At 31.5% G+C, this 14,871-nt stretch overlaps 2 protein-coding genes across 3 annotated transcripts; one reads left to right on the top strand and one right to left on the bottom strand.

The window, feature by feature from the left end:
* Nucleotides 1–79: 79 nt before the first annotated feature.
* Nucleotides 80–783, bottom strand: LOC139515603 (DNA polymerase epsilon subunit 4-like). Its single transcript, XM_071305219.1, has one exon. The coding sequence runs from the start codon at nucleotides 753–755 to the stop codon at nucleotides 219–221; it is 537 nt and encodes a 178-aa protein (XP_071161320.1). The 5' UTR covers nucleotides 756–783; the 3' UTR covers nucleotides 80–218.
* Nucleotides 784–986: 203 nt separating this feature from the next.
* On the top strand, nucleotides 987–14,533 carry LOC139515600 (lysophosphatidylserine lipase ABHD12-like). 2 transcript variants are annotated; one of them, XM_071305217.1, is made up of 12 exons: nucleotides 987–1,049; nucleotides 4,252–4,382; nucleotides 5,289–5,394; nucleotides 5,715–5,810; nucleotides 8,098–8,174; nucleotides 9,109–9,238; nucleotides 9,811–9,848; nucleotides 11,573–11,652; nucleotides 12,014–12,093; nucleotides 12,530–12,608; nucleotides 12,863–12,987; nucleotides 14,222–14,533. In XM_071305217.1, coding segments are annotated over exons 1-12 (978 nt in total). In that variant the 5' UTR covers nucleotides 987–1,047; the 3' UTR covers nucleotides 14,256–14,533. The 2 variants fall into 2 exon arrangements, with proteins under 2 accessions (XP_071161318.1, XP_071161317.1); XM_071305216.1 differs by lacking the exon at nucleotides 5,715–5,810 and adding an exon at nucleotides 5,847–5,945 and having other exon boundaries at nucleotides 14,222–14,532.
* The last annotated feature ends 338 nt before the right edge of the window (nucleotides 14,534–14,871 follow it).

The following is a 14,871-nucleotide window of genomic DNA, read 5'->3' as shown; positions in this document are numbered from 1 at the left end:
TTTGGACTTTTCAGCATCATGAGCATGTTCAGAAGATGTACAAATTTTAGCTTTAATGAATATTGAATTGATACTCATAGCTGTTTGCTAAATGCCCATTCATTAATCACGCAAATCGTCTTTGTACTGTCCTTCACAGATTCATGGAATTAAACTGCGTTGTCAACTTGTCAGTTCATATAATTCTCCTATAATTTCTCTATATGTACAATAACTTGTCAATCTAATGTTCCTTCTAAAAAGGCATAGCCATCTCTTGAATCGAGCACTACATCAAGGTCTTTTCTTTGTAATGTTTTTCGTTTACTGTTTAATGTGGTTACAACTGCGTCTTTAGAAATTGCTCCGATGAAAAGTTCTGTTGCTTTACAAAGTGCGACAACTGCTTCCTGGCTCGCCAAAGTAACATCAGGATCGGTTTTCATTATCACCTTAATGCGGGATAACGGCAGTCTCATTAAACGTTCATTTGAATTAGGTGACTTAGATTCACTAGTCCCTGAAGGTTCAGTTTGATCTTGTGTGCTAGAGCTTTGTTCTAATGTTTCTTCTTGATCTTCATGTGTTTCAGTTTCTTCATGAGTGCCATTCTCGATTGCAGGAATAGTATCTGATTCTTCTTTTTCTGATATAGATTCATTTTCTAAGTTTGTTGTTTTATTTTCATCACTGTTCTTTAAATGACTTATGTCTGTCTCATCTTTTTGTGATATTGTTTCTGTTATGATTTCCACAGTTTCTCCTTCTCCCGCCATTTTATAGAATTTGAGAATCAAATCCGGACCAACTCTGCAATTTACTTCGATTGTTTAAACTTCTACTTGAAAGGCTAAATTTATGGTAATTTATAGATTATTTCTATTTAAATAATAATTGATAATGTAATGAGGTTGCCGGAATATGGTAATTGGTTTTTCAAGTGTCTTTTTTCATCATTAAAGTGTAAAGCTATATCATGTTTATAAACCGGATTTCCTTAGTTTTTCCGACTTCGTAAAAAATTAACATCATTTCCGATCTTCCCGTTTCAAAATCTGGAACGTCAAAATGTAAGGATTTTAAATAGCAAGACTCTTTAGACTAAGAAAGTTTTATATGCTGTAACACTGTATTTGTTATATTTTATCTTTCTTTTTCAAGCCGAAAACATTTGGACTGCTACCATCTGCTACTATGCTAATGTTGAATACTCGTGCCATTGTCATTGGTGACAATACACAGTTTATTAAATAGGAAAAAAAATCAATATTGACACAATTTTGAACCACCCTCTTTCCCTTGTTTTCAAGTAAATTAGGCTTAATGTTCATGAATGAGGATAGTAATGCCTTATACCTGTAACTGGAGAGCATGATTCTTCTTTCAAAGGGTAACAGGTATCAGGTCCGTTCACGCCCAATACACTTTCGCACCCTACACGTTTGCACCTCGCAGGTTCGGGTATCCAGTCGTTCCGGCCCCAAACCGATCCGGCCCCAAGTCAATCCGGCCCAAAGTCAATCCGGCCCAAGTCGATCCGGCCCACGTCGATCCGTCCCCAAGTCGATCCGGCCCATAATAAAATATGAATTAACTAGATTTTGTCACAAACTTTAACAGTATAAATGGAATTTGAAAAAAGTGTCCGATCGATGATGCAACAACATTTCTCAATTTTAGAAATTTTAAGAACTTAAAAAGAAAAACAAATTTATATGTATCAGCTTGGGGATCGGCTTGTACCGTTCATGTATGTAACTATTTGTTATTATATGTTACACAAGATGAAAGACTTGTTAGGATCACAGTCAATTGAAAGAAAATGCTAATTACTGCTGATTAATGTTGATGTCTGAATTCACTGTTTTAATATAATTATACCCAATAATCTTGAAAACTTGTAATAAAGACATAATCAACCTAGTTGTTTTATACTCATCTAATGAAAAATATTTTTCAAAGGCCTTTTTTACTTTTATTACCGTACACCTTTAACATTATAATAAAAATAATAAACATTTATGAATTACAATTAATATATATTTATTTTTATTCCTTAGAAATTTTTTTTTTTTATTGGGGCCGGATCGACTTTACATATGGGCCGGATCGACGTTGGGCCGGATCGACCCGAAAGCGCAGGTTCGCACCCAAGGTCCGTTCGCACTCTACATGTTCGCGCCCAATTTTAATTCAAATTCCAGTTGAATAATTAGAAATTATGATTGTTGTTTTAAATTGCTTTGGTGTAAATATTGAATGTATTTATAGCTTGGTATGAGTAAAACACTGAAGATTTTGAATGAAAAACACAAAAGATAATTGTTTTTGACAGCTTGTTCACTTTGATCTGAAACAATTAAACAATAAGATAAAGCAATACGTATACACTATTATCTGATTATAACCAAAACATGATAAAACTTATTATTCAACACACAAAAAAAAAAAACGTAGTCAGAATCTCATTTAGTTGTTTTGAAACAAGTTATAAAACAAAGTTATAGTAATACAGTAACTAAAACATGATTAAGAGTTATTCAATATAAAATAAAATGTTGACAGAATCCCACTTTATTTATAGAAAGGATTATATTTTTTTTTAACAATACACTATCCAAAACATGATTTAGATTTGTTCAACACAAAGATAAAATGCTGTCTCACTTTATTTTAAGACAATGACAAGAAGAATACTCTTGCCAAAACTTGCATGATTACAAAAAAAAAAACCAATTAAAATTGGGCACGAACATGTAGGGTGCGAACGGACCGGGATTCCTTTCAAAGTCGCATGCCTCCACTGGGACTCGAATCCTTGACCTCTACAATGTATGTTACAAGGCAGCGTGTTAACCAACTGAGCTAAAGAAGTACTTCCTTAGCTCAACCATGTGCACTTATGGCTGACTTAGTATCTACTAAATGTTCTGAAGGAAGCAATCCCATCACATGTACACTTCCCCCCATTAAAATACTCTATAATGATATCTTCATCTTTTTTATATTTATATTTTAACCTGGCTATGTTTTTCTTCTAATTGTGGGATTTTATTGTTGGGCGCCAATCTTAGTGGAGAGCATGATTCTACTTGCAGAATCGCATGTCTTCAACAGGTCTCCAACCCGGGACCTCTGTGTTAAAAGCTATAAGGCAGGGTGTTAACGGACTGAGCTAGAGAAGTAATTCCTTAGCTCAACGGCTTATGGCTGACTAAGTATCTACTAAATGTTCTAAGGGAAGCAATCCCTTCACATATCGTTAGGCGTCAAACAGTAATTTTTGGCTACTGTTAGCGTCAAATTGGTTGAAATTTTACCATCATTCATCAAAATATTCTAATTGTGATTTGACAAAGGTCTTAGACTCAAATAACTTTATTATTACATGTATATCGTCATGCACCAAAATTTGATATTATCATGATTATGGGACATGTATACAATAATTTTTATATTCAGAATTTTACCCTGGTCAAAATAGGAAACTTTTAAAACTCTATAGCTACCTAACACAAATGCAAATAATCCATCCACGATACATATGTACTATTACGAGACTATCTCAATGGAACATGCTTTGTACAGCATCATGAACATGACAATACTGAAGATTGTGCATGGAAATGCCTACATTTTCCTGAAATGGAGTTGTTATGTAATATTTACCTGTAAGGCAAACATTGAAGTCCCCATCTAAACAGTTTTTCAAAATATAAATTTAAATGGTTTCTGGAACATGTTTATTTGAACGTGCTTGCATTTCCTATCATGATTTTCTGGATAGATGGTTGCTGCTCACAAGGAAGCTATTAAACCAAGAGTTCTAAATGGTGAAGTTGAAATTATCCCTTCATAAATTTTACAGATGCCATAACGTCGTAACTACAATCCCCTTCCCTTTCATGAATGTGACCTACCGAATTAGATTATTTACCAGATTTGTTATCACATAAGCAACATGACTGGTGCCACATGTGGAGCAGGATCTGCTTACCCTTCCAGAGCACCTGAGAACACCCCAAGGTTTTGGTGGGGTTCGGGTTGTTTATTCTTTAGTTTTCTATGTTGTGTCATGTGTACTATTGTTTGTCTTTTTCATTTTTAGCCATGGCGTTGTCAGTTTATTTTAGATATTTATGAGTTTGACTGTTCCTTTGGTATCTTTCGTCCCTCTTTTATGTTTTTAAGGGTTTAAGTATCATTGTTGAATTTTGCAGTAAAGACATTCTCTAATCATGCTAATGTCTGTTACATGTATGTTTATTTCAGGTTTTATGTGCCATGGTTAACCTCAGCAGCAAAGACATTCTCTGCTATTCTATTTGTCCTTTATGTAGTGGTGCCAGTACTGGTCAAGACAAATCCTTGGATCTTCTCTAAAATACTCTTCTTACATTTCTGTGAGTATTGTGAAACTAGATATTTGTACATAGAATATAACCAAACTTGCAAGTAATCTGAAAATTAAAATTATAAATTGTATTTTAGGTTTGATAGTGAATTTTATTTCAAAATTATCCATAATGTAGATTTTTGGTATTTTTCATTCTTCTGCAATTCCACTTCCAAATGTAAGCTGTCGAAAAATTTTACATTGGAATTTGCAATAATCTGTCATGATCATGATGATAAAGGCTTTGATAACTGTATATAAGGGTTTTATGACATAATGATTATGAAATTATAGCCTCTACATGCTCTAAATATACCGATTCTACTGTATTTGTAAAGTACCAAAAAAATGTAAATTGACACCCAACTCATGTCCGTATTTCAAAATAGATAGGACTAAAAGCATATTAAATCTGCATCATATTTTTATTAAACAAAAGGCTTGTCATGTCCAGTACCATGTCTGTTTTGTTTAAACATGTTAGATATAAGAGCTAGAAGCCTATAGACAAATCTATTAGTTTCTTTTACAAATAACTAGTACATTGAAATGTTAAAGTCTTAATTCACCTAATAGAAAAAAAACTATATATATACAGGCTTTAACAGTATGCAGGCTATATATTTGCTCAGGCCCACCTGACATAAGATTGTCATTTTGGTTTTCCATACATGTACATATGTGATTTTTTACTTTCCAAAATGTTTAGTCTCACAGTCTATATTATTTTTGAAAATGAAATGAAAACTGAAAATGCATGAACAAGGTGTTTAATAAGAATTGTCACAATTTTACAAGAATATGATGTCAATATCCAAGAAGTAAATGAAAATAAAATTTTAATGTTAAATTGTATGGCTGTTGTTAAGTTTGTTGTTATATATAAATATTATTTTACTTTTTTCTAATTTAGTAAAGTTTCCCTATTTTGTTGACCTGAAACGTCCAGACAAGAGAGGAATCAAAGGCTGTAAGAATTTCTACATCAAAGTCAATGAAAAAGTTACATTAGGTGCTTGGTAAGTTATTGAGAGGACATATTATTGTATATTTATAATCATTTACTTAAAAAAATAAAAACTACTACCAGTATTATCAAAGGTTATTTGACTGGGTTTTTTAACAGTTTAAAAGCATAATACACACATCTGTTGTATAACAAAAGACAAATGAATAACGTTAATTATGGAACAACAAGCTCACTGTAATTGAGATTTTACTTTCAATTAAGTTTTATTCTGAATTTCTTCTGGCCATTGGCATTCAAGAAAATGATGAGAATAAAAATATATTCTTCAGGATTGCTTATCAGTTTGTACTTTATTTTGTTTTATTGAAGGCAAACGTTACCAGTGGATATGTTAGAAAGTGAATCAAGTCAGCTGGATTCAGGACACCCCATTATTTTATACCTCCATGGCAGGGCAGGAACAAGGTGTTATATTATATTGGTTTAAATTTATATCTGTAGGCATACAATACCACAACAGAACAGGGGAGATAACAAAGACTTAAAGTTAAACTCAGGTCATCCAATCGTTCTATATCTGCATGGAAACGCTGCCACAAGGTGGATATATTTGAAATCTTGCAAAGCACATAAACATTTGACCCTTGCTTAGATTACACACTTATAAACCAACTGCTAAATCAACTGCTGCTTATTTAATGCAAACATTGAATTAAAATACAACCTAAGTTTATAAAGGATGTCTGATGTTGAAATTCATTTAAAAACATTTTCATTTTCACTGACCGTGCAAGGGATGTATAGGCAGTCAAGGTTGTTAAAATCTTCCATCATCATAAATGGTGTCTTTTAATGAATAATGTATAATTTGTCAAAATAGAGAAAATTGCAGATAGGTCTACACAATTTTTGAGACAAAAGCATTTGGATAACAGATATATTTCTTTGAAATATATATTGATAAAAATTAGTGTTAAAATGTATGATAAATATGTATAAAAAGGAAATAATAAGAATTTCAAACTATCATATTTTGAGAAAGTTAAAAGATTATTGAAAATTATACAGGTTTCTATAACATCTATTTTAAATGCAAAGACAAGGAAAGACTCGAAGGGATTTCAGATTATAAAAGAAAGGTTTAAAAGGTTTTATAGTGGACATTCTTAATTCTTGTCACCAATTAGTCAAATACGGGGTTATTTTCCTGGGGTGTACATTTTTGCTTATTTTCGAGGATAGAACAAAATCGCCAAAATAAGTTCTGCCAATTTAAAAATCCACATGCAAAGGTATTGATTAAAGGTTTGAATCTGCCCAAATAATAACCTCAAGAATATTTCCTATATGAAAATCCCGAAATATTTCACCCGCAGAAGTAACCCACTATAAGGCATGTCAGTTATTGAATTAAGCACTCGTTATTCAAAGGATTATATTGCTGTTAACATGGTTAATGCTTATGATTATATATGTAAATATGTCATTTTTTGTTTTTGTTTAAGGTTAATCTGCAAATTCAACAACCTTGTGCTTTTAAGAATTTGAAAATTTTCAAAACTATCTTACCAGATGTCATGTTTGACATAACAATCCGTACGAAAATTGGAATATAGTGTTCTTTTTATATGCAATTAGTATTCAATGTCGCCTTAGTAATTCATGCTGTCATATGCATAAAAGCAATAATAAAGAACAGACATTTTTGTAATAAAATAATTGCATTTATAGGGAGATTAATAATGATGTGATGGCAATCAAAATATACGTTGTAAAAAAAAAAAAAAACAATTATTTTAAAGGATTTAAAATTGAATGAAATAGGATATGATTATTATTAGAAATACAACAAAAATGCAATTGTTTATTCCATTTTAGGTTTATTTTTAAAACTATGTTTGGATTGTTGTTAATTTTTTCAATAGATTTAAAGTCTGTTTCTGATATAAAATGCATCATTTTTTTCAATTCAATGTTGTTTTTTTTTAAAATATTTTACAGAGCACAGCCACACAGAATAGAGTTATACAAAGTTTTATATTTTACAGAGCACAGCCACACAGAATAGAGTTATACAAAGTTTTATATTTTACAGAGCACAGCCACACAGAATAAGTTATACAAAGTTTTATATTTTACAGAGCACAGCCACACAGAATAGAGTTATACAAAGTTTTATATTTTACAGAGCACAGCCACACAGAATAGAGTTATACAAAGTTTTATATTTTACAGAGCACAGCCACACAGAATAGAGTTATACAAAGTTTTATATTTTACAGAGCACAGCCACACAGAATAGAGTTATACAAAGTTTTATATTTTACAGAGCACAGCCACACAGAATAGAGCTATACAAAGTTTTATATTTTACAGAGCACAGCCACACAGAATAGAGTTATACAAAGTTTTATATTTTACAGAGCACAGCCACACAGAATAGAGCTATACAAAGTTTTATATTTTACAGAGCACAGCCACACAGAATAGAGCTATACAAAGTTTTATATTTTACAGAGCACAGCCACACAGAATAGAGTTATACAAAGTTTTATATTTTACAGAGCACAGCCACACAGAATAGAGCTATACAAAGTTTTATATTTTACAGAGCACAGCCACACAGAATAGAGCTATACAAAGTTTTATATTTTACAGAGCACAGCCACACAGAATAGAGCTATACAAAGTTTTATATTTTACAGAGCACAGCCACACAGAATAGAGTTATACAAAGTTTTATATTTTACAGAGCACAGCCACACAGAATAGAGCTATACAAAGTTTTATCCTCTATGAACTTTCATGTGATAGCCATAGATTATAGAGGTAATTATATTAAACAAGATATACTGGGAGTTATTTCCCCTGTCTATTCCAAGAAGGTATCACAAACATGTTTAACCCCGCCGCATTTTTGCGCCTGTCCCAAGTCAGGAGCCTCTGGCCTTTGTTAGTCTTGTATTATTTTAATTTTAGTTTCTTGTGTACAATTTGGAAATAAGTATGGCATTCATTATCACTGGACTAGTATATATTTGTTTAGGGGCCAGCTGAGGGACGCCTCCGGGTGCGGGAATTTCTCGCTACATTGAAGACCTGTTGGTGACCCTCTGTTGTTGTTTTTTATTTGGTCGGGTTGTTGTCTCTTTGACACATTCCCCATTTCCATTCTCAATTTTATGACATGCTTGCTCAGAAAAATGTCATGAAAATTTGGTATATGTGCATCACTCTTTTTGTCAAAGAGGAAGTTGAACATAGAAGGAACTAAAACATGCTACATGGAAAGGCATAACTAAATTAAAGTTTTTGGACAATACATTAGTTTGTATATGAAATTTATCAGAAAATCAGTTCACATAAAGCAGGAACTTAAGCACATCACTGAATATGCTACCATTGGAAAAACATTTATTTCAATTAGTTAATAAGATTTGAAAATTTTATGACAAGTTATAATCCATTTCATTACACATTTAGAAATAAATGATTTTTAGATCCATATTTATTTTCTGGAACTGATGTTCTAAAAAGTGATTAAAGGAACAATTTAGAGATTTTGCTAAATCTGGGAAGTCATAATATCTTATATAACAAGTACGCAAAAGACTAGTCAGGTTTAATGGTCCTCTTAGTTGTTAGAATGTTACATTGATTTAGTTGATCGTAACAGTGTGCTTTCTAAAAGAAATCCTGCAATGATCATTTGGGATCAGATTATACACAGACAAAGTAAAAAACAAGTTTGACAATTTTACAGGTTTTGGAGATTCTTCTGGAACCCCAACAGAAGAGGGTGTATTAGAAGATACATATAGAACATATAAATGGATACGTGACAGATCAGATAAAGTTCCACTCTATATATGGGGACATTCTTTAGGATCAGCGTAAGTATATAATTCTTTTTAGAAGATTTTTGTTTTAAGGTTATCTTTTATCTTTACATAATGTGTTTTCTGCTATTATGGAGAATATAGTGTAAATTTTTATTTTTTTTCTCACTTATTTACTACTCTTGGGATGGCTTAGAGCTTAGACATATTATATTTTGACATTGTTAATAAAAATAAGAAGATGTGGTATGATTGCCAATGGGACAACTCTCCACCGAAGACCAAATGAAAAAAGTTTACAACTAAAGGTCAACAATGAGCAAAAACCCATACCGCATAGTCAGCTATAAAAGCCCTGAAATAAGAAATATAAAATCACAACTCGATTGTTGATGTACAAAAAAAATGAAAACATAATTATATAATATACAGCAACAAAAAACAACCATATTTTTAGCTAGCTGTTGCACGCTTGTTTAGTATGTTAATTATAGCTTAGAAATTATAGAATTATAATTATTAGAAAGGTTGTTGTCACAAAAGACTGTACTGTTATAGGGCTGTTCTAATATGCTATCATATTTTCCAAGGTGTGAAACTGGATTTAATAGAATTTCTGTTTTCAGAATAAGTACCAATCTACTGAAGCACTTAAATCAAAAAGGTATGTAAAATTGAGAATGAAAATGGGGAATGTGTCAAAGCGACAACAACCCGACCATAGAGCAGACAACAGCCGAAGGCCACCAATGGGTCTTCAATGTAGCGAGAATTCCAGCACCCATAGGTGTCCTTCAGCTAGCCCCTAAAAATATGTATACTAGTACAGTGATAATGGACGTCATACTAAACTCCGAATTATACACAAGAAACTAAAATTAAAAATTATACAAGACTAACAAAGGCCAGAGGCTCCTGACTTGGTGTATCTACTTTAGCAAACAATATTTAAATTTTAGAGATTGAGTTTGATGAATTATGTTAGTCACTCTTGTTTATGAGTTTGTGAAGGCATTCGAGGTATTTTACATAGGCGGATCCAGGGGGGGGGGGGATTTGGAATGACAAATCTGGAAATCTTTTAAATGTTAAGGTAGCTAGTCTTCATAGATCACCTGGTAAATTTTTTATAATTGATTTCTTAAGCAGGGATAAAAACTGACACATTTTGTTTTAAACAGCTTTGTGACATGGAAAGTATAAATATATTTTTAATAAATAATAAAGACAACATAGACATAAACACCATTGCAACATTAACATTGTAACTTTAATATAATGTTACAAAATTTGACCATGATATTTTTTATATCAATTAATTGTGGTAGTTGACATTTACCTTTTGAATATGAGCCAGTCCATGCGAAAAGGTACAAAAAGTCCTTTTGGTAAACTTTACAGGACACGTTATCAAAGTTTGTTATAGTATTTTTGAAAAACCATTTTATCCAAAAAAAAATAACATTAATGTAAACATTCATAAGATTGTCAATTCTATCCCGAATTTGTCAACTAAAACAGAAAAAGACGTAGAAATATCTGAATTTTTGGTATTTGAGCAAGTGTAAAAAATCATTTGTTCCCCGGACTAATGCTATACCGACCAGAAACTATAAAAATTTATGACTCTACAGAGACAAAAGTCAATAATTTCCGTCAGTTCTACAGGTTTAAAGAAAGTAAGACAACATTAAAACATGAGGGAAAATACAAAAACTATGACATCTTGTGTTTTAGAAATTGAAATTTAAGTTAAGTTAAAGTTATTTAATATTATATAAATCAACCTTAGTTGCACGGGATTTTCGAACCGTTGCCCGGTTTGATTGCATTGATATCCGCATCGTAAGCGCGAGCCTTATCCCCACTGCTACCGGGGTTAACATTATCAACTGGCTAATCAAACCATTTAAACTGTACTTTGAAAATGATTGAAATATATGAAATAATTCACTAAAAATCTTGATGAAACTAAAGGGGGGGGGGGGGGGTCTCAACACTCGCAGGTGCGTGTAGCTCACAGCCTGATGATATGAGGGAAAGTAAATGTGTTTTATAAATCACAAGTCTACTACCAATAATTATGCACACTTTTTAGAATTTCGTAAATTTTTCGTTTTTGTACCTTTTCGCATGGACTGGCTCATATGATAGTCAGTTTAAGACACTTATAAGATTATACAGATAAGTTCTTCTAACAATTTAAATCTCCGTTGTATTAGAGATACAGATAGATTTGAAACTTTGATTTTATAACTGTAAAATAAAACATCAGTAGAAATATAATAAAAACTCTAAAACACTAAAAGCAAAATAAAAAGTTTTTTCTGATTACAACTTTATAAGAAACACATAGGACTTTTTATGTATATTTGATTTAAATTACAGGAGAAAGTGTTGATGGTCTTATTTTAGAATCACCCTTCAACAATTTATGGGATGCCTCAAGACGACACCCAATGTCTTTGGTAGGTAAACTTGGTTCATATAGTATTTGTAAATTAAAGATTTAAAAAAAAAGTGAAAGTCTAAAGGATGTAATGTTTCATAAGTTTATGGTTTCAGATTATTACAAAAAGTCTAAAATTTATATTTTCAATCTTGATATTTTTTTTTAACTGAAAATGCTTAGGGTATGTGTAACCCACCTCCAGATAATGGTCAAGTTGGGCTGACATGAATACTAGTTGAATTATTGACTTGCAAGCCAAAAATACATTTGTGATGTTTTTGATCAAATTAATCCAAACTGACTGCTATTAGGGAAAGATTATTTCAATATTATGCTTTTATAAATAGTCTTGTTAATATATCATGTGTAATTCTCAGCCTTTCAGATTTTTACCATGGTTTGAGTGGGTATTTATAGACTCTATGAAGAAAGTAGTTGATTACTGTACGGAAGATAAGTAAGCATGATAAAATTAACCTGGCATTATCCAACAAACAAAAAAACTTGGCAAAAAAATGTTAAATTCACCAATGTACCAGTGGTTCTATTGCATTGAAACATAAACAAAGTATTTTTAGAATGTCTACTGGAGTAAACCATTTTAGACATGGTGTTTGTTTGCTTTCAAGAATAAACAGATATATTGTTGCGTCCAGTTCTAATGAAAATTTATTGCATCTTTTGAAAGAATTTCAAACTCGCTGCATAATTGATAACAAATTTAACATTTCTTTGGAGAACTCTACAGAGGAATCATTCCTAAATTTCTGATCTTGTCTAATATTCTTCTATATATCAAATCTGTCACGTCAATTATGCAACATAAAAAGAAATAAAATGTCTTTAACCAATAATCATCAGTAAATTATTATTTTCTATTTATATTTTTTCAGTATTATGGAAATAGATGAACCATTACTAATATTACATGCAGCAGACGATCATATAATACCTGTACAATGTGGAAGGGAGGTAAGTCTTATACTTATGTAGCTTCTGTCATATCTTTATACAATAATATATTATCAATATTTTCCCATATTATTGACTGTGTTAAGTAGATTTAAGGTTTGTTTTATGAAAGGGCAAATACATAACCTATCTTCAAATCTGATGAAATATCCAGCATATTGAGGTTGATAATTGCTAATTTATGCATGTTTTAGAAAGTTATATAAAGTACCATTTCAGTATTGTATTTGATATATTATAACTTTTTCTTTCAGTTGCATAATAAAGTAGAACATTATAGAAAAGGAAGATCTTATACTATGTATAAAGAATTTGACAAACATCTGGGATATAGACATTGTGAAATATACAAAGATCCAGAATTACCTTCAATTATTAGGTAGGTAAAATAGATATCATATCCCTGCCTTTTGCAAAGGGCATGCTGCAGTAAGGGAGTCCCCCAAAATAATTGAGATCGAAACAAAACAAAATTGTAGGTTTGTTGTCTCTTTAACATATTCCCCATTGCCATGCTCAATTTTGATAATGTCAGTTTACACTGGCACATTTATAGAGGACCAAAGATTGTTTTGCTCCACTGTAACGCTTTCAATTGAGCATCCATACAATAATTCTTTAACAATGCAGGGGCATTTCCAGCCATTTTAAAAAGTGGGTTCATAACCCAGGACAAAGGGGGTGAGATTCCAACTACATGTCCCCATTCAAATGTATCATCGTCCAAAAAAAGGGGGGCTTCCAGGGTTTTTGGATTCACCACTGCAATGTACTTAGGTGAGGAATTTGTGTCAGATAGACGGACTCCTTGGTTATTTTCCAATGATACAGGGTAAAATATTTTGTCCCATAACACCCAATTTTATTTTCTTATAGGACTTCAATAGCTGATAAAAGGTCATTTACAAAATTTAAGCAGATTCCAGATTTATTTTTATTTTTATTTGAGACCAAAATAATACCAATGCAAGTAATTATAAGGTAAAATTCTGACCAGCCTTTTCCTGCCCTTTTTTTAAAACCATATCTCAAAAAGGAGATCCATAACCTATCAATATTTTTATCTCATTTTGTTCCTTCCAGAATCAGTTTAAATTCCTGATTTTTTAAATGCACGGAAGTACATCATTAAGACACTTCTATTTTGTTTTAAATCAGAATAATTTTTTTTACCAAAGTATGTGCTTTGCCCTTGCCTTATTGAGATGCAATCATCTTTTTCTGCAACTCTTCCTAAACCTCTTACAATTTAATTAAACTTTCCCTAAAGTCATAATCATGCAATGCTTTTTTGCACCACCTATTTTGTTTTTATCTCATTTTTTTTTTTTGGGGGGGGGGGGTTCATTACCACAATATTAAACATGCAAGGTCCAGGGTATAAATTTGTAAGCTTTGCTTACTACATCTCTAGTTTTTATTTGATTTCAAGAAATGTTTTTAAAAACATTCAGGAAATGGATTTTAAAAATGCATTTCTGGTTTTGAATTATCTCCCTTATAACACCAACCTCTCCAGTGGATATAAAGTGCCAATATATTGTTTGTGTTGATCTTCACTGTTTTATTTAAACAAATTATTATGATACAACAATCTTTCTTTTTCTTTTCAGAAATTTCATGAAGATGTGTGTTGAAAAGAAATAAATGTGATGAATATACTCCAAAGAAAACTGTGATATATTTATAACAATACTCTGATGTTTTTGTGTTATGTACTTTTTTTAAATTTTTAAATGTAAATCCTTTTAAAAGATCATTCTTTAGTAAACCATAGTTTTGTGTATCTAGTTTAAAAGAGAGTTGATCTTACTATTGTTGTTTGTTGCTTAGTCCTCTTCTGGTATATGTTTCTCTTTAGGTTTCTACTTGTAGAAACTCATTTTTAATACACATACCAACTTTATATTAATAAAAAAATATCTTATATATCTGGTGTAATTATGAGGACGAGTCCATCATCTTGTAATAGAATGTTGACATTCTCCCATTTAAGGTTGACATTAATTGCAACATCAAAACTACAAATGCACTTTTTATATCCCCACAAAAAATGTTTGGGGGGATATTTATTTACCTCTGTTAGTCAGTATGTCCCTCAGTCCAGATAATGAAACATTGTTTGTCTGGCTATCTCCTCCTACAATTTTTGAAGTACAACTTTAATATTTTTAAGGATGTTCATACACATAGTGAAGGGGTGCATGGCCACAGGATTTTTTTTTTAAATACCGGTATTCTGAAAATGACAGGTTGTTGGACT

Source organism: Mytilus edulis, chromosome 3, assembly GCF_963676685.1.
Source record: "Mytilus edulis chromosome 3, xbMytEdul2.2, whole genome shotgun sequence".
NCBI classification, from domain to species: domain Eukaryota; kingdom Metazoa; phylum Mollusca; class Bivalvia; order Mytilida; family Mytilidae; genus Mytilus; species Mytilus edulis.
Note: the sequence above shows the minus strand (reverse complement) of the source record. Positions and strands in the feature narration are given on the sequence as shown.

Bases quoted from the DNA above. Each gene is read 5' to 3' on its own strand.
- LOC139515603 (XM_071305219.1), bottom strand. From the start codon at position 755: ATGGCGGGAGAAGGAGAAACTGTGGAAATCATAACAGAAACAATATCA.
- LOC139515600 (XM_071305216.1), top strand. The intron at 5,946-8,097 runs GTGGATATATTT...TATATTTTACAG, and splicing joins CATGGAAACGCTGCCACAAG to AGCACAGCCACACAGAATAG. The intron at 12,609-12,862 runs GTAAGTCTTATA...TTTTTCTTTCAG, and splicing joins CTGTACAATGTGGAAGGGAG to TTGCATAATAAAGTAGAACA.